The sequence below is a fragment of the Ranitomeya variabilis genome, chromosome 3 (assembly GCF_051348905.1).
Source record: "Ranitomeya variabilis isolate aRanVar5 chromosome 3, aRanVar5.hap1, whole genome shotgun sequence".
In the NCBI taxonomy this organism is placed as follows: domain Eukaryota; kingdom Metazoa; phylum Chordata; class Amphibia; order Anura; family Dendrobatidae; genus Ranitomeya; species Ranitomeya variabilis.
Window position 1 is genome coordinate 740,427,485 of NC_135234.1, and position 24,014 is coordinate 740,451,498.

Sequence of the window (24,014 nt, forward strand, 5' to 3'; positions counted from 1 at the left end):
TTCTCTGCCGGGATAGCAGCTAAGAGCAGGAGACGCCGGAGCTCCGTGCACACACAGGAGGAAGTGAGTCGCTGACCTCTCATCTTGATCGCTGCTGGCTCTCTTCCTCAGCGTGGCAGCGCCGCACACACAGGGGGCGGGGGCGGGGGGGGGGGTGGGGGCGGGATCGGTCGGGAGGAGACCCAGCATGTATAAGAAAAAAAAAACAGCCACAAACCTAAGCTACTCAGGTGCCGCCCCCTGCATTGTCCCTGCCCTAGGCACGGGACATTAGTGTCCCGCCCGGGATCCCGGGGCTGGCTGTCAAAATCAGGACAGTCCCGCGGGATCCGGGACGGTTGGGAGGTATGCTTGTATGAGCCAAAGTGGACTTCATGGGAGACGACCAAGGAGGACACCATGGTTGAAAATAATCATAAAAAAACAGACTGGAATTTGCCAAACTACATGTTGACAAGCCACAAAGCTTCTGGGAGAATGTCCTATGGACAGATGAGACGAAATGGAACTTTTTGGCAAGGCACATCAGCTCTATGTTCACAGATGGAAAAATGAAGCATATCAAGAAAAGAACACTGTCCCTACTGTGAAACATGGAGGAGGCTCTGTTATGTTCTGGGGCTGCTTTGCTGAATCTGGCACAGGGTGTCTAGAATCTGTGCAGGGTACAATGAAATCTCAAGACTATCAAGGAATTCTAGAGAGAAATGTGCTGCCCAGTGTCAGAAAGCTTGGTCTCAGTCAGTGGTCATAGGTCTTGCAACAGGATAATGACCCAAAACACACAGCTAAAAACATCCAAGAATGGCTAAGAGGAAAACATTGGACTATTCTGAAGAGGCCTTCTATAAACCCCCTGACCTAAATCCTATTGAGCATTTTTGGAAAGAGCTGAAACATGCCGTCTGGAAAAGGCAACCTTCAAACACGAGACAATGGAGCAGTTTGCTCTTGAGGAGCGGCCAAAATACCTGTCGAAAGGTGCGGAAGTCTCAGTGACAGTTACAGGAATCGTTTGATTGCAGTGATTGCCTCAAAAGGTTGTGCAACAAAATATTAAGTTAAGTGTACCATCATTTATGTCCAGGCCTATCTCATGAGTTTTATTTATTTTTTTTATGTTGTGGAAGCAATATCTGACTTTCATTTGTTTATTTTCATAAGTCTTCTATTTATTATTACTTTTGTCAGATTCAAGTTATTTCTGTGACCATTGTGGGTTTTTCTGTCATTAAAAGAGGGGTACCAACAATTTTGACCACGTGTGTATTTTGCTTTCTTCAGATGCAGGGTTGGCATTGTGGGGATAGTGGACGGCGAACTCGACAAGTGTACCCCAGAGGACTTTCAGAAAAACCCTTCACAGCTGCAGGATAGGTGGGCCAGTCATTCTGAGGCCATAAGCCTCTACAAGCTAGAAACTGCACTGAGAATGCCAGTCCTGTATCATCAATAGTTTCTGAAGTTAGAGAAGTGGAGAAGGACAAGATGGTTGAGTCACCAAAGGTCCTTTACTGTATGGAATGCAGCGGAAGTCCAAGAGGAGTGTGTGTAATACAGTGTAACAAGTAAAAAAAGGGATTACCTATTGACAAGAACACCTGAGATATATTATATAATTTTATTAAGTACAAAACACCATATTTTCAATAAAAACAATTAAAAAACCCGACCTTACACTTTGGAAAATAGGACCTAGTCTTTTTACTCTATAGACAGATATTATTGTACGCTCTATTTGGTTATACCTCATAGAGCACTTTGTGGCTGGAGATCATATGCTCCATGTTATGCCCACAGGTGTCATACGTGGACCGAGGAGAGCCTGGAGAGGCATGACTAAGCGAACACCCAACTTTTCGCTACAGCCCTTGATGGTGGGGGTTAGACTTAGCTACCACTTTGCGCTAGGTGTAATTCCAGGGCAGACCGCTGACACACGGCAGCTGACCCCCAAGGATGTATGCAAGCACTGGCAGGTTTGGCAAGCCCTGGAAGGAACGCCTAGTATACAGGAACAGCAGGTGTTGGTAGACTCGGCTGATATACAGGAAGGCAAGTATGGAGGGCACTGCCGATACACAGGCAGGTAGGTGTTGGCGGGCAAGCTAACACACAAGCAGGCGCTGGCGGGTACGACTGGAATACAAGCAGGCACTGGCGGACATAGCTGAGATACAGGCATGCAGGTGTTGGTGGACACGGCTGAGATACAGGCAGGCAGATGCTGGCGGGTACGACTGTTATACAAGCAGGCACTGGCGGACATAGCTGAGATACAGGCATGCAGGCGTTGGTGGACACGGCTGAGATACAGGCAGGCAGGTACGACTGGTATACAGGCAGGCAGGTACGCCTTCAGCAACAGGAACGGATAGAGCCCAGTTCAGCTTCAGGGAGAACTAGGTTACTGTCCAGAGAGGATCCAGTCTGCAGGTGCGGACAGGCACGACACCACAGATGTGGACAGGCACAGGACATGCAGATTTCCACAGAACAGACAAGAGCAGGTTCACACATGATAAACAAAATTACAGGTCCACACAGGACTAATACACATCGGACTGACAGGGTCAAATTCACACAGGGTACTTACAATGAAGTAGCAAGAGTACACATTGATCATGAATGCTGCACAGCGACAACAGATCAGAGACAGGAACTAATTCAGACACAATTGGTTTAGGAAAGGTACTGCTTCTGACACAGCGAGCCTGGAAATAGAGCCTGATTCAGACACGGCAGGTTTTAGGAAGGAGGACGGCTTCTGAAAACAGCAGGTTTAGGAGTAGGGACTGAATGAGACTACAGGTTTGGAGGAAAGTCCTGATTCGGACACAGCAGGTGTAGCAGGTACTGATTCAGGCCTCTTTCACACGTCAGTGTCTCCGGTACGTGTAGTGACAGTTTTCTCACGTACCGGAGACACTGACACACGTAGATCCATTCAAATGAATGGGTCTATGCACATGTGCGTGTTTTCACACGGACCGTATGTCCGTGCTGAAAACACGTCGACATGTCCGTTTTCCACCGGCAGCACGGACCACAATACGGACAGCACACGTGCACACGGAGAACAGTGTGCACTCTCCTCCGTGTGCACGTACCGCCCGCAGGAGAGACAGCGCTACACTAAGCGCTGTCCCCCCCGCGTGTGGTGCTGAAGGCGGAATTCATCTCTTCTTCCCCGCCGGAGAGAAGAAATGAAATTTTTTTTTTTTTTTTTTTGTTTTTTGGGGGGGTGAAAAATAAAGTTTGCATGTGCCCCCGCGTCCCCCCCCCCCAGTGCGCCGCCTGGCCTCTTGCCGCAGAAATACTCACCCGGCCAGCTCCTGCGATGTCTCCTGTGTCCTCTCCGCGCTGCCAGCTTCTCCTGTGTGAGCGGTCACGTGGGACCGCACATTACAGTCAGGGATTATTCACTGACTGTAACCACGTGACCGCTCACACAGGAGAAGCTGGCAGCGCGGAGAGGACACAGGAGACATCGCAGGAGCTGGCCGGGTGAGTATTTCTGCGGCAAGAGGCCAGGCGGCGCACTGGGGGGGGGGGGGACGCGGGGGCACATGCAAACTTTATTTTTCACCCCCCCCCCCAGAAAAAAAAAAAAGAAAGATCTTTCATCTCTTCTCTCCGGCGGGGAAGAAGAGATGAATTCTGCCTTCAGCACCACATGCGGGGGGGACAGCGCTTAGTGTAGCGCTGTCTCTCCTGCACGGTCCGTGTGGTCCTCAGGAGGCACACGGGCGGCACACGGATGCCGCACGTATGTGCCACTTGAGCACACGGACATACGGACACGGATATCTCCGGTACCGGTTTTTCCCGGTACCGGAAATATCAGGACGTGTGAAAGAGCCCTCAGGCCGGTTTCACAGGTCAGTGGCTCCGGTACGTGAGGTGACAGTTTCCTCACGTACCGGAGACACTGACACACGTAGACCCATAAAAATCAATGCATCTGTGCAGATGTCATTGATTTTTTGCGGACCGTGTCTCCGTGTGCCAAACACGGAGACATGTCAGTGTTTGTGGGAGCGCACGTTTTACACGGACCCAATAGAGTCAATGGGTCCGCGTAAAACACGCACCTCACACGGACATTCTCCGTCTGGGGTCCGTGTGCGTGCAGGAGACAGCGCTACAGTAAGCGCTGTCCCCCCCACATGGTGCTGAAGCCGGTATTCATATCTTCCCTGTAGCAGCGTTTGCTATAGAGAAAATATGAAGAATAGTGTTAAAAATAAAGATTTAGGTGTCCGCCGCCCTCCCACCCCCTGTGCGCCCCCCCACCCCCTGTGCGCCCCCCCGCTGGTCAGAAAATACTTACCCGGGTCCCCCGTCGGCTGTCGCTCCTTCCTGGACTGGCCGCGCCTCCTACTGTATGCGGTCACGTGGGGCCGATCAATTACAATCATGAATAGTCGGCTCCGCCCCTATGGGAGGTGGAGCCACATATTCATGACTGTAAATGATCGGGCCCACGTGACCGCATGCAGGAGAAGCCGCGGCCAGACCAGGAAGGAGCGACAGCCGACGGGGGACCCGGGTAAGTATTTTCTGACCAGCGGGGGGGCGCACAGGGGGTGGGGGGGCGCACAGGGGGTGGGAGGGCGGCGGACACCTAAATCTTTATTTTTAACACTATTCTTCATATTTTCTCTGCAGCAAACGTTACTGCAGAGAGGATATGAATCGCAGCTTCAGCACCATGCAGAGTGGGTACCACACGCTCCGTGTGGTACCCACTCGCCATACGGGCGGCACACGTGTGCCGCAGGTATGGCCTCCGTGAGTTCCCAGGCACACGGACACGGATAACTCCGGTACCGATTTATTCCAGTACCGGAATTATCTGGACGTGTGGGACAGCCCTCACACACTGAAAGTTTCAGAGATACATCCAGATACTGACATAACAGGTACAGGAAAAGATCAAGACTTAGATAAAAACAGGTTAAGAGCCAGGTCCTCATCCAGGCACAGCAGGTTCAGGCCTGGGAAATACAGACCCGGGGAAGCAGATAAGATCGGACACAGGTACTGGTTCAGGCTGCACACAGCGATCTTTTTCCGCATGACCTGTTTCACGGCCAAAGGTGCTGAGTAGCGCGATCTTAAAATAGTTCCACAAATGTTTTTAGCCCCACAACTTGCCTGAGAATTGTTATCAGGCCACACGAAGCTATTTCTTTTAAAGTGACTTTTTTTTCCCAACTCGTACTTGTTGACGTTATTTGAGCTAAATTTTCCATAATGGCGCTCGCAGCTGATGACTTTTGGGCAAAATCAAAACTGTTTTATGTCTTTTTTTTTTTTCACCTTTAACCTGTTTTGTAACTTTTTAGAGCAAAAAACTCACATGTTCAATGAAAGTGTCGTAAAACATACGTATATAAAGCCACCTCCTCCCCCTGAAGGAATCGGGGCATATGGGTTCCAAAATGTTCAAAACTTTGTAAAAAGTCGCCTTTGATGAATTAACCGAACTTATCCGAAAACCCCAAACCTCATACGCTATGAAAAAAAAAGAAAAACATAGAATGTTTTTTTTTTTTTTTTAAATCTGTAAATTAAGAATAATAAGGCGCAAATGGAAAACAGGTGAAAAGCGCCAAAAAAAAGCCAAAAAAATGCTATAATAAATTGTTCCGAGTTCAGATCCTGTAGAGAGCATTTGGAGGCTTTAGATCTATATTACTGTCCTTATGGACCTTAAAGGGGGTTTCCACTACAGCTCAGAGAGATTGCCCTGCCTAAAACAGTTGCTCAGCACCAATAGATGGGCTGCACAAAGTCAGGCCTTTCCTAAATGATAAACTGGGGAGACTGCTAAAAAATATCAGTCACTTGCTTTCTAGTTTCCTACCAGCGCCAATGCGCATGCGCTACCGATCCTCCGACTCCCTATGCTAACAGAGCATGCGCACGAGGCTCCTCTTTTTTTTGTGTGTGTGTGCTGGAGCATGCGCAGTAAAATCATTAGTTATCTACGCCCTCCTCTCAGCCGGTGCATGCGCAATAGCCTTCTCTCGCCACCCTAGTACTCTGAGAAGAGCTGCGGCTCCATGGTAACCGGGAAGCCAAGACACACGTCAAGCGCTGCGGACACGGTCAGTACCGCGGGCTCATGTCCTCCGTGCGGACGGTGAGCGCTGCTGGCGACCTACCGATGGCCGGTCCCCGCCGCCCCCATGACTGCCTGCTGTGCCCCTGCACTGAGAGGAATGTGTGACCGAGGAGGCGCGGAGGGCGCCATGCTGAGCCAGCGGAGCAGGAGCTGCTCGTATCCTTCCCGTGTTATAACAGTGCAGTGGTGACGTCATGGCTGTGATTTGGGGGGTCTCTGTGTTTTGTCTGGAATTTCCTGGTAAATAAAAGAGCTCATTGGGGATTATGGGTGGGAGAAGGATGGACCCCCATATAATACACAGGATCCCCCCATATAATACACAGGATCCCCCCATATAATGGACAGCGAGAGCCACTAACAGCCCCCGGGGTCACAGTCTCAGCGGACCCCTCTTCTTCCTCCTCGCTTTCCTGGGGCTGTAACTTTACGTATCACAACCCGCAGTCTCCATCATTACCACACTGGGGTCCGCACAACTTTTTGACCTCTTTTTATTCCATTTTTTTTTTTTTTGGGGGGGGGGGGTGAATTGACTAAAAAATGTGATTCCGACAATTTTTATTGTTTTATTTTGGTTTCGATGTTTACTGTATGGGATAAATATCCTCATGTTTCATTAGTGCAGTTCCTTTACATCCCAGATATGGGAATTGTGTATTTATTTCTTACATTTTATCGACCTTTCTGGGAGAAGGAGTTGATATGAAAATTTATGTATATATATATATATATATATATATATATATATATATATATATGAGTTTTTGGCAAAGCCAGCTCACCGCTTTGAAGAAACAGGAATGCATCCAACCTGTGGTTACAGTTCGCCCGAAGAACGGATTGGGATAAATCCACACATGTAAAGAAAAAACTTTTTGTTTCTCCAGCGATCAGTCCAATGGCAGAGTAAAATATACCTTTTATTTATCCATTAAAAAGTTCCAGAATTCTTCAGTAACAATATTGCATACATTCAGTCCCTTATGGACGACATGTTTCGACACCACACGTGTCTTCCTCCAGGTCTTTCCCTTTACCTGGAATTTTTGCTGACGCTGCTCCTACACTTTTCCTATAGGCTATGTGCCCACGCTGCGGATTTGCCTCTGGAATTTTTTGTGCGGATTCTGCATCTCTTGGCAGAAAACGCAAGTGCGGATTTTGTGCGTATTTCTTGCATTTTTACCCCTGCGGATTTCTATAATGGAATGGGTACAAAAACGCTGCAGATCCACACAAAAAAAGAACATTCTCTTTCTTTTAATCCGCAGCGTTTTCCGTGCGGAATTTTCCGCACCATTAGCACAGCATTTTTTTTTTTCCATTGATTTACATTGTACTGTAAATCACTTGCGGATCTGCAGCGTTTCTGCACGGAAAAAAAACGCTGCGGATCCGCAGTAAATCCGCAACGTATGCACTGAGCAAAAATATAAACTCAACATTTGTGTGTTTGCTCCCAGTTTTCATGAGCTGCACTCAAAGATCTGTATGTCTGTGCAGATGGTCAGGAATCGGCAGCGCTTTAGACGCAGCACTTGTCCGCTGCATCCAACGCGATGCCGGCTATTGAACGCAGGTGACTCCGCATGTGTTCACTGAGCCGTACAGAATCACCGAGTCCAATACATTGGGAGAAATTTATATTGTGGAGGTTCGCGTCTCTGGAAGATAAATTGACATGCTGCGGTCTGGAATGACGTGCCGCATGTCAGTCTCCGTGGGTGATCCATGGGTGTCTGTGGACCCATAGTAGACATGGGATTTCTTGACGTCTCATCCACTATGCTGTAATATTTAGACGCTGCAGATGTACACAGCATCCAACCCGCAGCGGAAATTGACCAAAAACGCAATGGAATCCTAATGTAAGCTAATTCTATGACAATCCTGAAGTGCTGTGCACGTGATCAGTAAATTTTTGTCAGTATTTGCAGTGCGTTTTTTTTTCTGCAGCATGTCAATTCTTTTTGCGTTTCTGCACCCTTTGACTTTAATTGAGTCAATCAAATCCACAGCAAGAACGCAGGTATTAAAATGTTTGCGAATTTGCTGAGTTTTTGTTTTGCGTTTTACCGGCTTCCTATGGGGTTTCCCACGCTGTCATCTGTGTGACAGCGTGGGAAACACCGGCGCGGTTGTTCTTATCAGCGGTAACGCAACAGTCGGTAAGACCTCCGGTCACTGCGCTGCGGGATCATGCTGGCAGATGTCAATGTGACCCTGCAGCTGTGACTGTGACCCACAAGCATGGACCGATGAGACTACTGCTACCATCAGGCTACGTGATGGGAGACGTAGTCTCAATTGCCAGCGCCTGTACTCATAGTTTAAAAAAAAAAAAAAAGTTAACTTACGTATTCAAATAAAAATAGAAAAAATGTTTATACTCACCTAACACCAAATCCCCGATCCCCTCATCTCCTAGAAATAATGTAAAATAATAAACCATCATATACTCACCTGTCCCCCGTAGTCCATGTAATCCGAGAGTCTCACGTGTAGAACAGTCACATCGGGAGATGTGATCGCTCTACCCGGCCGCGGCGATACACTGACAGGAGGTAATCGCTCCCGCAGTGGATCACTGAGCTGCCGTGAGACTTCACCGGAGTTCATCAGCTGATCAGCTCTGGTGATCTCACTTACGGCACCGCTGCTGCGTGGGAAAGTTCTGATGTGACTGCTCTCAAAGTGATCATGACCGTCGTGGGATATTATCGATTATCTTCTCGGCGGACAGGTGAGGAATATTGTGGTTTATTATTTTATTTTTGTTGCAGGAGACGTTGGTGTTGGTGGATTAGGTGTTTGTTGAGTATGGTTTACGTAAGATTAATTAAAGGATTCTGTGTCATTATTTCAAATAAAGGACTTTACTCTGGGTGTCGTGTGTTTTTATACAGTATCACTATGGGGTTACTAATGGATAGGTGACTTATAGATGCCTCTCCATTACTAGCCTGTGGGCTTGATGTCACCTGACAATACAAAGGAGACATCAACCCCACAAATATGAACCCCACTTGCCACCGCTACAGGGCAAGTGGGAAGAGCAAGGCTAAGCGCCAGAATTGGCGTATCTTATAGATGCGCCTTTTCTGGGGTGGCTGAGAGCTGATTTTTTTAGTCTGGGAGGGGCCAGTATCCATGGCCCCTTCCTAGGCTATTAATATCAGCCCACAGCTTTCTGCCTAGCTTTTGCTGGTTAGATTTTATATGTCAATTTTATTCTGGGGTTCCCTTGTAAACTAGCCAGTAAAGGCTAAGCAAATAGCTGTGAGCTGATATTAATAGCCTGGGAACCTTTATGGCTTTTGGCTTCTTCCCAGAATATTAACAGCAGCAGTCGGCTTTCCCTCTGCTGGTTATTAAAATTATGCAGGTGCCCACGCAAATTTTTTTTTTTCTTTTCTTTTTCTTTAAAACTAACAGTTGCTGTCTGGTAACAGCCTGTGTACATTCGTTCTGTTAAAGCTCCTACATAGGCTCAGTAGTGAGGGTGTCCGGCTGACACCTTTTCATTACTAAGCCTAGAGTTAGATGTCAATGACAGCTGCTGTCACTAAACCCTACTACTGCATCAACATAAAAAAGGTGGTGTTGAACCAAGAAATTACATCACAAACTTTTTTTTTTTAAACATCTTTATTTAGCTGAAACAAGCAAAGAACATCCATTGCTGTACAAAAACGCATGCAAAAATAATTTTTGCAGCCAAAACCTGCTTTTTGTAAGGAGCTTAAACTTTGCATAAAAAGCAGCAAAAATACGATGTGTGAACATAGCCTTACAGTGTTTTGTCAAATTAGTCATCTCGTATGAAGCCCCACCATAGGTACATGAGCATGGCAGATAGATGGGGACCATAAGGAGCCTCGTGGCTGCCGTGACATTGCCATCAGCACCCCCCAATCATGTTCCAGACGGGCAATGCGTATTGGAAATTCACTTCCCCCATTCTCAACCTCCTAAACGGGCCTGTCATAATTGGCAGCATCTAAAAGGTTAAACTGTGGCCCTTGGAGCCGGCTCCGGTGGTAGACGTTCCTCTCGGATGCCGGCGGTTGCGCTGTAAGGGGGGCGGCTCAGCTCCGGAAACCCCTCCAAATGTACAGTGCTCCGATATGCTGCACATGTATGGCATATGTTGCACATTAATACCTGGGCAGAGCGGCCCCCCAGGCGATGTGGCCCCCCAGGCGATGTGGCCCCCCAGGTGATGTGGCTTCAGCACTTGCCTGAATTTGATACCAATATAGGTAAAGGACTATCCCACCTCCAACATTTATCATCTATTCTCAGCATAGGGGACAAATGTCTGATTGATGGGGGTCTGACTGCTGGGACCCCAAACTATCATGAGAAATGGAGCCACGTGTCACTGTTGTTCATGAGAAAATTACTTTCTCATCTATTATTCGGGACTGTCCGCGTCTCATCGCAGTGTCAGCTGTTCTGACGGCAACAATAATTCCGTAAATGGGATGGAATCTGCCACCTAAGTGTTCGAAGAGCCTTAAAGAGGTATTCCCATCTCCAAGATCCTATCCCAGTATGTAGTAGGTGTGATAATAATATTAGCAATTACCTCCAGTTAGCAATGTAGTATAATTCTTTTCGCTATGTCACTTACCCCATGTGCAGGGCATTGCCTAGGTATTCATGGTTATGACCACTAACGGCTAATTATCACAATATGAGTGGTCGTAATCATGGATGCCTAAGCTAATTGTAGTGCAGCGGTATCACCCTATGCAGTGATGAGGCAGTGACCCAGCAAATTTCAAATCAAAAATCTCTTTAATGTTCAACTCACAAAATACAGCACACGATATCCTCCGGATCGCAGCCGGGAACCATATCCTCTGGATTACAGCCAATACACATGCCAGTCCACTTTCGTGACCTGTTGCCGTGGGCGACTGCACTGCCGTGTTAATGTTCAACTGACAGCACTACACAGTACACAATATCCTCCGGATCGCAGCTGATAAACACACCAGTCCACCTTCTGAGACCTGTTGCCGTGGGAGACTGCACCGCTGTGGGTGCCAGGCTTTCCAGCTGCCTTGGCTGTTTGGCTCCGCTTGCCTGTGTTGCCTCACACAGGTGAAGCTCTGCAGAGCCTTCTGCTCTGTACTCCAAACACCAGACTGACACTGAACCTGACAGATCCAAACCCTTTGCTGCAGGGATTTTAACTGGAATCTGTGGCCTTCAGCCACATGGAAAACCCGGGCCAGGAATGAAACAGACTGCACTTCTACCATCCTGTTGTTTGTTTCAAAACACAAAAGCCCAGAGCAGGTTTTCCCTAAATCTGTCTTGCACAAATAGGTTGCCCAAGACTAACACTTTTTATTCCGCATTGCAATCACAGCTACACCTGTGACTGCACATTGTGTCCATATAAACGGAATTTTAAAGGGATCGTCTGGTGAAAACGTTGGGGTTGCGATAACTTAATGATCAGTGGGGGTGGGTGGGGGGTGATTTCTGGGACCCCCACTGATTGCCACTTTTTAGAATGGAGCTGTAGTGCACATGCTCAGCCTGCGAACCATTCACTTGCTACCCTGCTCTTGGCTTTTTTCCGGTAGCCTGATTGAGAATGGATGTAGCGGTCTGGCTCTGACCCTTTTGTAACCGTGATAAATTTCCCAGATTTCCCCACCAGTGCAGCCCCTGGCAGTCGGACCCCCACTGATCGGCAGGTTATCACTTATCCTGCACATACAGAACAAAGGTCCGTCCTGCCCGGATTATCACAATGTGTTAGTGCGGGAGGCCTGAGCTCACAGAGCATTGCCTGGATACATTTATTGCAAACAATAAAACACAAGTGGACAAACACAAGAGAACTTTTCCCCATCTCTTCCTAGTGAGGTTTGGCTGTTAACCCCTTTGAGACCAACTGCGCCGAAAACCAGGAGAACCATTCCAAGTGCAGTGAAATGCCGGAAAAAACGCAATTGCACCATTGTTTTTTGTTTGTGTTTTTTTACGGCGTTCATTGTGCTATAAAAGCGACCTGCAAAATGATCGTACTAGTCAGTACAATTTATGAGATACAAAACATTTATAGTTTTGCTTTGTAAATATTTTGTGACCCGTAACTTTTATTTTTCCACTGATACAGCTGTGCGAGAACTTGTTTTTTCAATGTAGTTTTTATTGGCAGCATGTCATGATCACTTTTTTTATTGCATTTTTTTGTGGTGGGTGCGGTGATGGAAATGCAGCAAATCTGGATTTCAATTTTTTTTTTCCTTTACATCATTTTCCATATGATTTAATTTAATTTTATATTGTCATAGAACCTATTATTATGCACACAACAATTTTTTTTTTTTATTTCTTATGGGTAAAAAAATATTCCAATTTTATTTATTTTATTTTTTTTAAAAAATACATTTCACCTTTTTATTTATTGCAGTATATAGAAAAGTCACAATCTCTTTTGAAGCCCAGGCTGGGGTGTAACAAAATGACGGCCCTTAAAATCAGTAGAATTAAAGAAGTTTTCCAGGATTTTTTAAAAATTTGCTCAAGAGTAGGAAATATTGTAAAAAAAATAAATAAAATTAAATAAAAGCAATTAGCATTAGTTAGGCTAGTTTCACATTTGTGTATGTGCAAAATTTCGGCGCTGTAGCTATTAAATTTAAGGGTTAAATCGCGGAAAAAATTGACGTGGGCTCCCACGCAATTTTCTCTGCCAGAGTGGTAAAGCCAGTGACTGAGGGCAGATATTAATAGCCTGGAGAGGGTCCACAGTTATTGGCCCCCCTGGCTAAAAACATCTGCCCCCAGCCACCCCAGAAAAGGCACATCTGGAAGATGTGCCTATTCTGGCACTTGGCCACTCTCTTCCCATTCCCGTGTAGCGGTGGGATATGGGGTAATGAAGGGTTAATGTCACCTTGCTATAGTAAGGTGACATTAAGCCAGATTAATAATGGAGAGGCGTCAATTATGACACCTATCCATTATTAATCCAGTTGTATGAAATGTTTAAAAAAACACACACACAATATTGCAAAGTATTTTAATGAAATAAACACACAGGTTGTTGTAATATTTTATTGCTCTCTCAATCCACCTGAAGACCCTCGTTCTGTAACAAATTAAAAATAATAAACCAACAATATACATACCTTCCGTAGATCTGTAACGTCCCACGATGTAAATCCATCTGAAGGGGTTAAAATATTTTACAGGCAGGAGCTCTGCTATAATGCAGCTGTGCTCCTGCCTGTAAACCCCGGGGAATGAAGGTAATGTAGGTCAATGACCTATAGTTACCTTCAGTCGCGGTGATACACCCTCTGCTGGATGTCCTCATATGACGTCGAGCGTGGGAAAAAGTTCCCAGGCTCGAGGTCATATGAGGACATCCAGCAGAGGACGCATCACCGCGACTGAAGGTAACTACAGGTCATTGACCTACATTACCTTCATTCCCCGGGGTTTATAGGCAGGAGCACAGCTGCATTATAGCAGAGCTCCTGCCTGTAAAATATTTTAACCCCTTCAGATGGATTTACATCGTGGGACGTTACAGATCTACGGAAGGAAGGTATATTGTTGGTTTATTATTTTTAATTTGTTACAGAAGGAGGGTCTTCAGGTGGATTGAGAGAGCAATAAAATATTACAACAACCTGTGTGTTTATATCATTAAAATACTTTGCAATATTGTGTGTGTGTTTTTTTTTAACCATTTCATACAATTGGATTAATAATGGATAGGTGTCATAATTGACGCCTCTCCATTATTAATCTGGCTTAATGTCACCTTACAATACCAAGGTGACATTAACCCTTCATTACCCCATATCCCACCACTACATGGGAATGGGAAGAGAGTGGCCAAGTGCCAGAATAGGCACATCTTCCAGATGTGCCTTTTCTGGGGTGGCTGGGGGCAGATGTTTTTAGCCAGGGGGGGGCCCAATAACCGTGGACCCTCTCCTGGCTATTAATATCTGTCCTCAGTCACTGGCTTTACCACTCTGGCAGAGAAAATTGCGCAGGAGGCCACGCCAATTTTTTCCACGATTTAACCCTTAAATTTAATAGCTACAGCGCCGAAATTTTGCACATACACACTACTAACATTAGTAGTGTGGAATATGCAAAAAAAAAAGGGGATATGACATGGTTTACTGTATGTAATCATGTCTCATATCCTGTCGGGTTTAGGCAGGAGAAATGAAAAGCCGGCAATTGAATTACCGGCTTTAGGGGTAGGGTTAGGGGTAGGGTTTGCATCACTTTATCACCTTGATGGTGGGGGGTGGCTTATCAGTGTGTATTCTTGTTTTTTTCTATTGAAACTAATGTGTTTAAAACGCAACCAAACGCATGTGCTTAAAAACGCATGCGTTTACATAGACAACAATACGTTTTTTTACCGCAAAAAAACGCCTCTAGAAATTACTACATGTTGCATTTCTGCAACAAAACGCAAGCATAGAAAAGACGCATGCGTCGTCAAACGTGGCAAAACGCATACAAAAAAACGCATGCGTTTTTAATGTTAAATATAGGGAAAAAACCGCATGCGTTTTTTTGCGCTAAAACGCAGCGGCAAAAAACGCAAATGTCAAACCAGCCTTACCCGCTGAATCCTTCATCAGTCCTACAGTGATGCTGAACTGTCCATCAGTCACATGACCACTGCAGCCAATCACTGGCTGTAAAGGCTTGTGCAGACGACTGTCTAAGCTGGATGAGTGCTGATTTTGATGGATAGCATTCCTCCCTATTTTATTCTATGCTGCTGTGCACGTCTGATTTTTTTTTTTTTTTTTTTCTTTCTCCAAACACTCAGAAAAAAAATTTCAGCATGCACGAAGTCTAGGGGTCTGCGAAAGAAAAATCGGACTGCACTCAGATGATATAACAGTGCGGTCCGATTTTCGCAGACTAGCAATATAGAGAAGATGGAGAATTGTTTTTCCCACCCCTGAGAAAATTGGATCCCGCTCTGATCAAACTCTGATTTGCATATTTAGGCTGATTTATTGATTTATTTTAGATGGAAAGAAAACCGTCGTCTGCACCCGCCCTAATGGTCAGGGGTCAAATGTCACCACCCTGACCAGTGATCATGTGATTAGACGGGCTGAATTTGTCGAACCGGTGACGTCTGCACATTGTGGATGTGGGCAGATTTGTGTGCCCGCATAGCGGATGGTGCAGGAGCTGCCTGGTATTTATATTGATTAGTCTATTCATACGTTAAAGGGAATTTGTCATCTCATTATTGGCCTACAAGCTGCGGCCACTGCCATCAGGGGCTTATCTACAGCATTCGGTAATGCATTCTGTAATGCTGTAGATAAGCCCCTGATGTAACCTGAAATATAAGAAAAACAGGTTGATTATACTCAACCAGGGGCGGTCCGGTCCGGGGCCTCCCATCTTCATGCGATCACGTCCTCTTCCTTGCTTCTGTCGTGACTCCGGTGCAGGTGTACTTTGTGTGTCCTGTTGAGGGCAAAGTACTGCAGTGCGCGGGCGCTGGGAAAGGTCAGAGAGGCCCAGCACCTGCAGTACTTTGCTCTGCTCTTAACAGGGCAAAGTACGCCTGTGCCGGAGCCGCGACAGGAAGCAAAGAAGAGGACGTGATCGCATGAAGATGGGAGGCGCTGGACCCCACCGCGACGCCCATCGGACTGGGCCGCACCGGACCACCCCTGGGTGAGTATAATCTAACTTGTTTTTCTTATCTTTCAAGTTACATCGGGGGCTTATCTACAGCATTACAGAATGCATTACAGAATGCTGTAGATAAGCCCCTGATGACCGAGGCCTCAGCTTATAGACGAAAAATGAGGTGACAGGTTCCCTTTAAAATAAGGATAGGAGCTAGAGATGAGTGAATCGATTCCCAGGACTCTGGGCCAGTGGCCACATCAGTAGTCCGTGACCACTGAAAGGAAGGCCTACGATCCACCTCCTGCCTGCCTGAATAAGCGGCTCTTCGCTTGACTAGCTGGCCTGGCACAACGTGATTTGCATGCATCATGACGCACAGAGCTGCAGCAGTGGTTCATGGCTTACTTCTTGCATTTGTAAGCCACCCTTCCCTCTTTTGGCATTAAGCCCCCCACACATTTAATATTATCGTTTTGTCCCTTTAAATTTGCATGTTGTTGGCACTTAGGCCATTGATCGGGAATGTGCCTTCTTGTTGGGGCAACTATGGGCCCAAAAGTGCTTCTTCCCATGCTGGACTCCTATATCTCGTGTATGATCGGCTTAAAGTGCCAGATTCATCAGACAGCAGCATTTTAGATACAGGTCGTTGTTTAATTAGTGGGTGCAGTATCCATAAGTGCTGGAAGGTACTTGCTCTGTCCTGTAGACGGAACATGTAGCCGCTGATCCTAGTTGATGGGTCTTTCTTCCAAAAGTGCTGCCAACAGTTCGAGCCCCTGAGATCTCCAGTGATCCACCACCCTGGGGCACATGGTGATGCCTATAGCTAAAGTGGCGGCACCCACGTCTACACATGGTAGGTCAGACACAGGCGTGCCGTCTCACACCTTTATGGTAGAATGTTCACGACATATCAGTTTTTCCATAGATACCTCCTCCGTTATTACTCACGTTGACAGTGACTTTTGCCATTAGTGTCTCTGCACGGTCAGCGCTGATGTCAGTGTGTATAATGATTATTATTTGTGTGTGATGAGACCTTAACCTCATTTACTGTAAGAAATCATAAAACCCCGCATGAGGTCGATTTAGAGGAAGAACGGCTGGCTTTACTGGAAGATCAAAAAATCATCAGACAGCGGGTGCATAAGTTATCAGTGGAGACAAATCGGCGAAGAAAGTAAGTAGTTATTTTCATTCATGTGCCACAAAGTTCAGGTGCTGTCTCAATTCTCCTGTAACTTGCCATCCATTCTTCTTCAGAGGCTGGTTCCTCTTTACCAGCATTCCGTCAGAACTATAAGTGTTAGAACATCCTTACCCTCACTTTTATGCATACAATTCCATTATCCATTGTCTTGCCTGTCCTGAACTGAAAGCCTTCCTCTCTTATTATGCCTGTATGCAGTTTGACAGATAAGAAAGCTGGAGTATAGAGACAAAGATGTCCCCCACTTCCTGTCCAGAGACAAAGACCCGCCCCCTCTTACTGCACAGAGACAAAGACCCGCCCCCTCTTACTGCAGAGAGACAAAGACCGCCCCCTCTTACTGCAGAGAGGCAAAGACCCGCCCCCTCTTACTGCACAGACAACGGTCCGCCCCCTCTTACTGCACAGAGACAAAGCCCCGCCCCCCTCTTACTGCAGAGAGGCAAAGACCCACCCCCTCTTACTGCAAAGATAGAGACGCCCCCTCTTACTGCCCAGGAATAAAGACCTGCCCCCTCTTACTGCCTAGAGGCAAAGATCCGCCCCCTCTTACTGCACAGAGACAAAGATCTGCCCCCTCTTACTGCACAGACAAAGGCCCGCCCCCTCTTACTGCAGAGAGGCAAAGACCCGCCCCCTCTTACTGCCTAGAGGCAAAGACCCACCCCCTCTTACTGCACAGAGACAAAGATCCGCCCCCTCTTACTGCACAAAGGCCCACCCCCTCTTACTGCAGTGAGGCAAAGACCCGCCCCCTCTTACTGCACAGACAAAGGCCCGCCCCCTCTTACTGCAGAGAGGCAAAGACCCGCCCCCTCTTACTGCCTAGAGGCAAAGACCCACCCCCTCTTACTGCACAGAGACATAGATCCGCCCCCTCTTACTGCACAGACAAAGGTCTGCCCCCTCTTACTGCCCAGAGGTAGTGAGCATGTGCAACCGCCACTTATAGGAAGTGAATGGAGCAGTGGTTGCACATGCTCACAGGGAACTGTGGATACTGGATATTCTGTATGTTGTTTATGGGACAACCTGTGTCTGGATTAAGGGGTTAATACATTGTCATAGTCCTTTCCATCCACATAAAACATGACAGTCCATGAGAGATGTGTATTACAGCTTTGTAACGTGAGAATTCTGTTTTGTTTTTTTTTACATAGCGGATCATCCTCATCTGTCTGCCATGTTTCTGGCTATTTCACTGCCCTCTAACAATAACAGTTTCTTTCCTTGCTTGATTGCTGGCTTGTGTCCCCCGCCAGCCTGTAGTCCTGCCACACATGGACTGTCTGTGACGCCCTGGCAGGACGCGGTGTTTACTGCCTGTCTCTTACTGATCCCCGGTGTTTACTCACTGTGGCCTACCTCCCATGGCAAATCATTACAGTCACAAAGTATTGGCACCAAGATGGCAGCGTATCTCAAGGCGTGGAGTGGAGCCACACTGAGTATTTTATGTGGACAAATCCAATTAGATGTCCTGAAAAGTCAGATGACGGTTATATTGTGCTGGACCTACAGGAGGAGGAGGAAGCTTGTATTACATTTATACGTAGAATATAATAAAGTAAAGCATGCCGTCATTGCAGGTGACTTTTCAGAATACGCCGTTATGTGTGTACATGAGGAATAACTCTACTTCTGGCCATTATATGACTTGTATCCTACCAATTTTCCCTTTTGCAGGCTCTAGTTCTAATTGTCAGTTAACCCTGAGCTAGTGGATGGAGACTAGCTCTTATACTGCCATCCATCCACAGTACACACACACAGTAAACAGTCCTGCACATAAGCATGGAGGACATTATGCTACATTACTTAGCAGTGTAGCTGTGAATCCAGATCTGCCGTGAGATAAAACATCTACTAGAAAGCCGCAGAAGTGGTCTGTGTCTGTCTCTCTGTCTGATTTTTACTTTTGCTCCGTCTTCTTCCTCTCACCTATCCACAGACTTCAATAGCCATCTGAAAAAAAAAAGTGTGAACATGCCTGGTACTACAGCTCCAGGTCATTATGATCATAACTATAGTTTTTTTGTGTTTTACTACTTTAAAATGAAAAAATACAAATAAATACATATATATATTTTTTTATCAGTTCATTCTAAGACATCGGACTTGGCACCCTAAAAACAGTGGCCAACCCCTTCTTAATTGCAGCAGTGCCCCGTGTAAAGTAAAAACCATGTACACTCCCCTCCTGTTCTGGAGCCGGTGCAGCAATGTCAGCGCCGTGTCTGGCATTGTCCATATGACAGGGTTATGACATGTGACCACTGCAGCCCATCATCTGTTGATTGACTGCAGCGCTCATGTGGCATAACAATGTCAGCGAGCATCGGCAGACGCAAAGCTAACAACGCTGGAACGAGACCGACGGGAGGTGACTGTGATGTTTGTCTTTGGCATGGGCACTGTTACATTTAAAGGGAGTCCGTCACCCCCAAAATGCAATATAAAGGGGCTATACAGTATTGTAGGGGGCTTAGCCCCCTATATCAACCACATTAGCACTGCACCTGTTACTGGTAACGTGCCTGAGAAAATAACATATAATTTATATGCAAATGAGGGCCAAACGCCTGACTTGGCCAGAAGTTTGGCACCCTGTTACCCTCCTCATTTGCATATTGGTGCCCTTACCCACTTCTAGAAGCCATGTAGACCCCCATGCAGCCTCCGGGGAGTTGCGGATCACCTTTCTTGCAATGATTTTGCGGTCGGGGCACGTGCCGGTGAAGGGTTACTCCAGGAAGATAGAGTATCCTGTACGGCCTATTGTTACACTAATGCTTTTAGAAAGTATAAAGCATTCATTAGCCGAGAGATGCTGAAACCTACACTGTAACACAACAATCACTTTTTTACAATTCCGGCTCGTCACTCATTTGCTATTAATGTGACGGTACGTCGCCGCCGCTGCGGTGAAGATAATGCAGAAATTATTAATTCCCTGCCGTCATCTCCCATGCAGATGCCTTAAAATATAAATCTGGGGATTAGTAAGAGACCAGATAACAAATTGCTGGAGTTTATTATATATATACACCGTTACCATGACCAAAAATTCTAAGTAGTACATTGAGTTTACATGCACCGCCCCTGACGTACCTTTTTTTTTTTTTTTTTGGTAAATTTTTCATCCGCCATGAAATAACAAATCTGGAACATCTTTTTGTACATCTCTGCATTTTATCGTTCCTCTAATATTCTGCCTACAAATTTACGAATAAATTGACAATTGGATGTTACCAGTTAGGGGAGTGACCCTGAACGCTGTAAAACTCTCCAATCACTGCTGACATTATTAGACTGTTTGGGGGAGACATGCTATTTTTGACAAGGGAAATGGTAATCACCAATTTTAAGTTTGTTCATACATTTCCTGGAGGAATAACAGAGGAATAACAAGGTTTAAGAAAAGGTGATCCAGAATTGTCAGTTCATGGTAAATGCAATTGTTTGCTAAAACATGTGTGGTAGGAGAGGAGAGAAGACAGGTCTTGTTTTGTTGATTTGGGGATATGTTCAGGGTCGTTGTTGAGCTGAAATTCTTCTTCATCTTCAGCTTTTTAGCAAAATGTTATGATGCAAAATTCACTGATATTTGGAACTGTTCATAATTCTTTCCACCTTGACTAAGGACCCTGAAAAACAACCCCAAAGCTTAATGCTGTCTCCACCATGCTGCACTGTGGGTATGGTATTCTTTTGGAAAAGCACAGTGTTGGCCTTGCGTCAACATGTCTTTTGGAATTATGGCCAAAAAGTTCCATCCTGGTCTCATCATACCATAACACATTTCCCCACATGCTTTTGGCTGACTTGATGTTGGCTTTGGCAAAACATAGCCAGGCTTGGATGTTTTTTCTTTGTAAGAAGAGGCTTCTGTCTGGCACCCTACTCCACAGACCAGACATATGAAGAATGTAGGAGATTGTTGTCACATGAAGTGCACAACTAATGCTTACCAGAAATTCATGCAGCTCCTTTAATGTTCCTGTTGGCATCTTCGCAGCTTCCCGGATCAATTTTCTTTTTGTCTTTTCATCATTATGTCACTGTTGTGCCAAATTTGTACCATCTTCACAGTGTTACGTGGTATAGCTATTGTCTTTGAAGGCTTTTACACTCTTCTCCTGACTGATAACAATGAGATCCCTTTGCTGTGTTGTAAGCTGTTGTAGAGGCCATGGCTTTTACTGTAAAATGCAACTGAGAAAATGTCAGGAAACTTTGTACGCGGTTAATCAGAATCACTGTAAATGATGGCAGTCGTTCACTGTCTAGTACAGAGTTCTCAAACTGCATTCCTCAAGGACCGCAAACAGGTCTTGTTTTCAGGATTTCCTTGTATTGCACAGATAATGATTCGAGCACCTAGTGCAATGCCAAGGAAATCTTGAAAATCGCACAGTTTGCGGCCCTCGAGGAATGCAGTTTGAGACCCCTGGTCTAGTATGTAATATGAGTGTACATATGATTGACTAATTCTGCACACAACCACATCCCCAGTGTTATGTATTACATAACAGAGAGGCGATAAGTCAGTGGGGATCAAAAGACTATCCCAGGTCCCCTGTGCGATTGCAGTGGTAGTGCGCATATTTGATTATCTCTAATTTTCAGTTGTCTCTGAGCTAGTGAGTAGAGACTAGCTTATAAGGATGTCTCTGAAATACAGCCCACAGAGACATGAGGGATTTCTGCTCTCCTGTCTCTATGTAACACATGTTCAGAAGCAGCTTGGAGGACAATATATAGCATTACTGAGCAGGGTAGCTGTGAATCCAGGACTGTTTGCAGAGAGTAGAATTGGTTCAATTGGCAGAGAGATGAGAAGAAATGACTCATAAGTAAAGAAAGAAGCAGATATCTCAGAAAAGATGCGATACAAAGTTTCACTTGTACTTTTGATTTATGTAAAGTTTCTTTAAATTACCGGAACCATTTCAATATTTTGTCTGCCCCATTGACAATGGTGTCACCTACAAAGCTACGTTTTCCAGCCGCATTGTCTCTACGTATAAGTGCGGACTGCTAGGATACAGATGATTCACAGAATCCCCGAGCATTGCCGGCCATGTGCGCCTTCACATGACGGAGCCTGCAATAATCCGGGCTTGTGATAATTGTCATGTTGTGTAAGGCATGTGCGATCACGGCTGTCATTCACTACAGGCTGCCGCATTTCATGCAGTGATCACTTAAGGCGGTCAGTTCTGAAATAAGCCATCCCTATAAACACAATTACGGAGAGCTAATTACAGGAGAAATATTTTGTCATCACTTTTCCTGAGTCAGTTGTTTGTGGCGAGCGCCACTCCTTCCTAGTGATGCACATAGTGTGCGGCGCGCTGTCCTGGGCTTAGGCTTCTCCGGGGCTCGGCGTTACTTATTGTACTCGCAAATTCTGATTGAATGTGTAACAATATGAAGCACGGATATTATATAATGTAGTGATGAGCTGTCTCCGCACCAAAAAATACTTACAATGGTATGAGAATGAAGAGACTTTAAAGACTTGCAGATTTAAAGGGAATCTGTCAGCAGGATTTCACCATCCAATATATTTATATCCAAAACATAATTTCGAAGCATATGATCACACAAAAGAGATAAAAAAATACAAATAATTTTATTATATTACCATAGAAAATTTACCATAAATTACATATAATAACAGTCAAGGTTCAATTCATCCAGTTAACATTAACAGAGCAATTTGAAAGTAGGGAACAGATGCACCCATACAAAGATGTGTAGCACCACACAGGGATCATAGGCACAAAGATGAAAGGATAGGGGTCAATACAACAATTCTTCAAGAGTAAAGTGCCAATGCATAGTATCCTCAAAAAGTTGTAAATTACCTGCTAATACAACAGTATAGGGAAATACTCATCCCACAATTCTAAATAGGTCAAAACCTCATTGCAAGAGACCCCCTTATATCCATAGAACCAGTTTTTCCATCAACAGATCTTACCCATATCCTTCTCCATAGGTGACCACACGTGCCTCGACGCGCGTTTCGCCCTTGGCTTCCTCGGGGGGCAGTACCAGTATATTTATATGTAGCTCTTTCATGGACAAGTCCAGCAATCCCTTTACATATGCAGGAGATAAATCAATAAGAAGCCAAGTAAGTGGTACATCGCTCCAATATGTATTTGTGAGGAGTGGAACAATTAGAGGAAAAGTCTAATAGAAACACGTCACCACTTCTGTATTTATCACCCACTTCTGATTTTGGATTACAAATACTGATGTAAAATACTGACCAAATACTATCTAGTTTTCTAACTAATAAAATAATCTTATATACAGATAGATGTCAGTGATATATTAAATCAAAGCTCTGCTTGTATAGTTTTCTGCACTTGTTTTTAGCTAATAAATAAAAGGAAAAAAAAAGCCATGGGGCTTCCCCCCGCTCATCACAGCAGACGGATGCACAGCTACTCTCATTGTGTGCCGGCTGCCGTGGTGAGCGGTCACGTTACTGATGTCACCGCTTATGATAGCCTCCAAATGTAGCATAGTCCGGGATCGTGATGGGACCTCCTTATTGTGGATTTACAGCAGACCCCTTAAGATTATTTTATATTTTTTAATGATAATAAATGGGTAAAAGAGGGTTATTGTCGGGGAGTACGTTTGACAATTAAAGGACTTTTCTATATGTGTGTGTTTCTTTTAACTACAGGGTTAGGAATGGGGGTGTCTGACAGATTCCTCTCCATTACTAACCTCTGGATTAGTAATGGATGCGCCATTTCTGGGACTGTTGAGGGCTGGTATTATTAGGTTGGGAAGGGGCCAATATCCATGGCCCCTTCCCAGCCTATTAATATCGGCCCACATCTGTCTGCTTTGCCTTTGCTGGTTATTAAACATAAGGGGGACCCCACGTCTTTTTTTTTTGGAGTGTCCCCCTCTTAATAACCAGTAAAAGCTAATCAGACAGCTGTGAGCTGATATTAATAGGCTGGA

General features: G+C 45.5%; 1 protein-coding gene across 1 annotated transcript in view; it reads left to right on the forward strand.

Annotated features, from left to right (window-relative positions):
- The first annotated feature begins 6,015 nt into the window (after positions 1–6,015).
- The window catches only part of CEP126 (centrosomal protein 126), a 69,811-nt gene continuing 51,812 nt past the window's right edge, over positions 6,016–24,014 (forward strand). The window contains exons 1-2 of the mRNA XM_077298479.1: positions 6,016–6,289; positions 16,869–16,988. Coding sequence (XP_077154594.1) covers positions 6,198–6,289; positions 16,869–16,988 — 212 coding nt within the window. The 5' untranslated portion in view covers positions 6,016–6,197. The remainder of the gene's footprint in view (positions 6,290–16,868; positions 16,989–24,014) is intronic.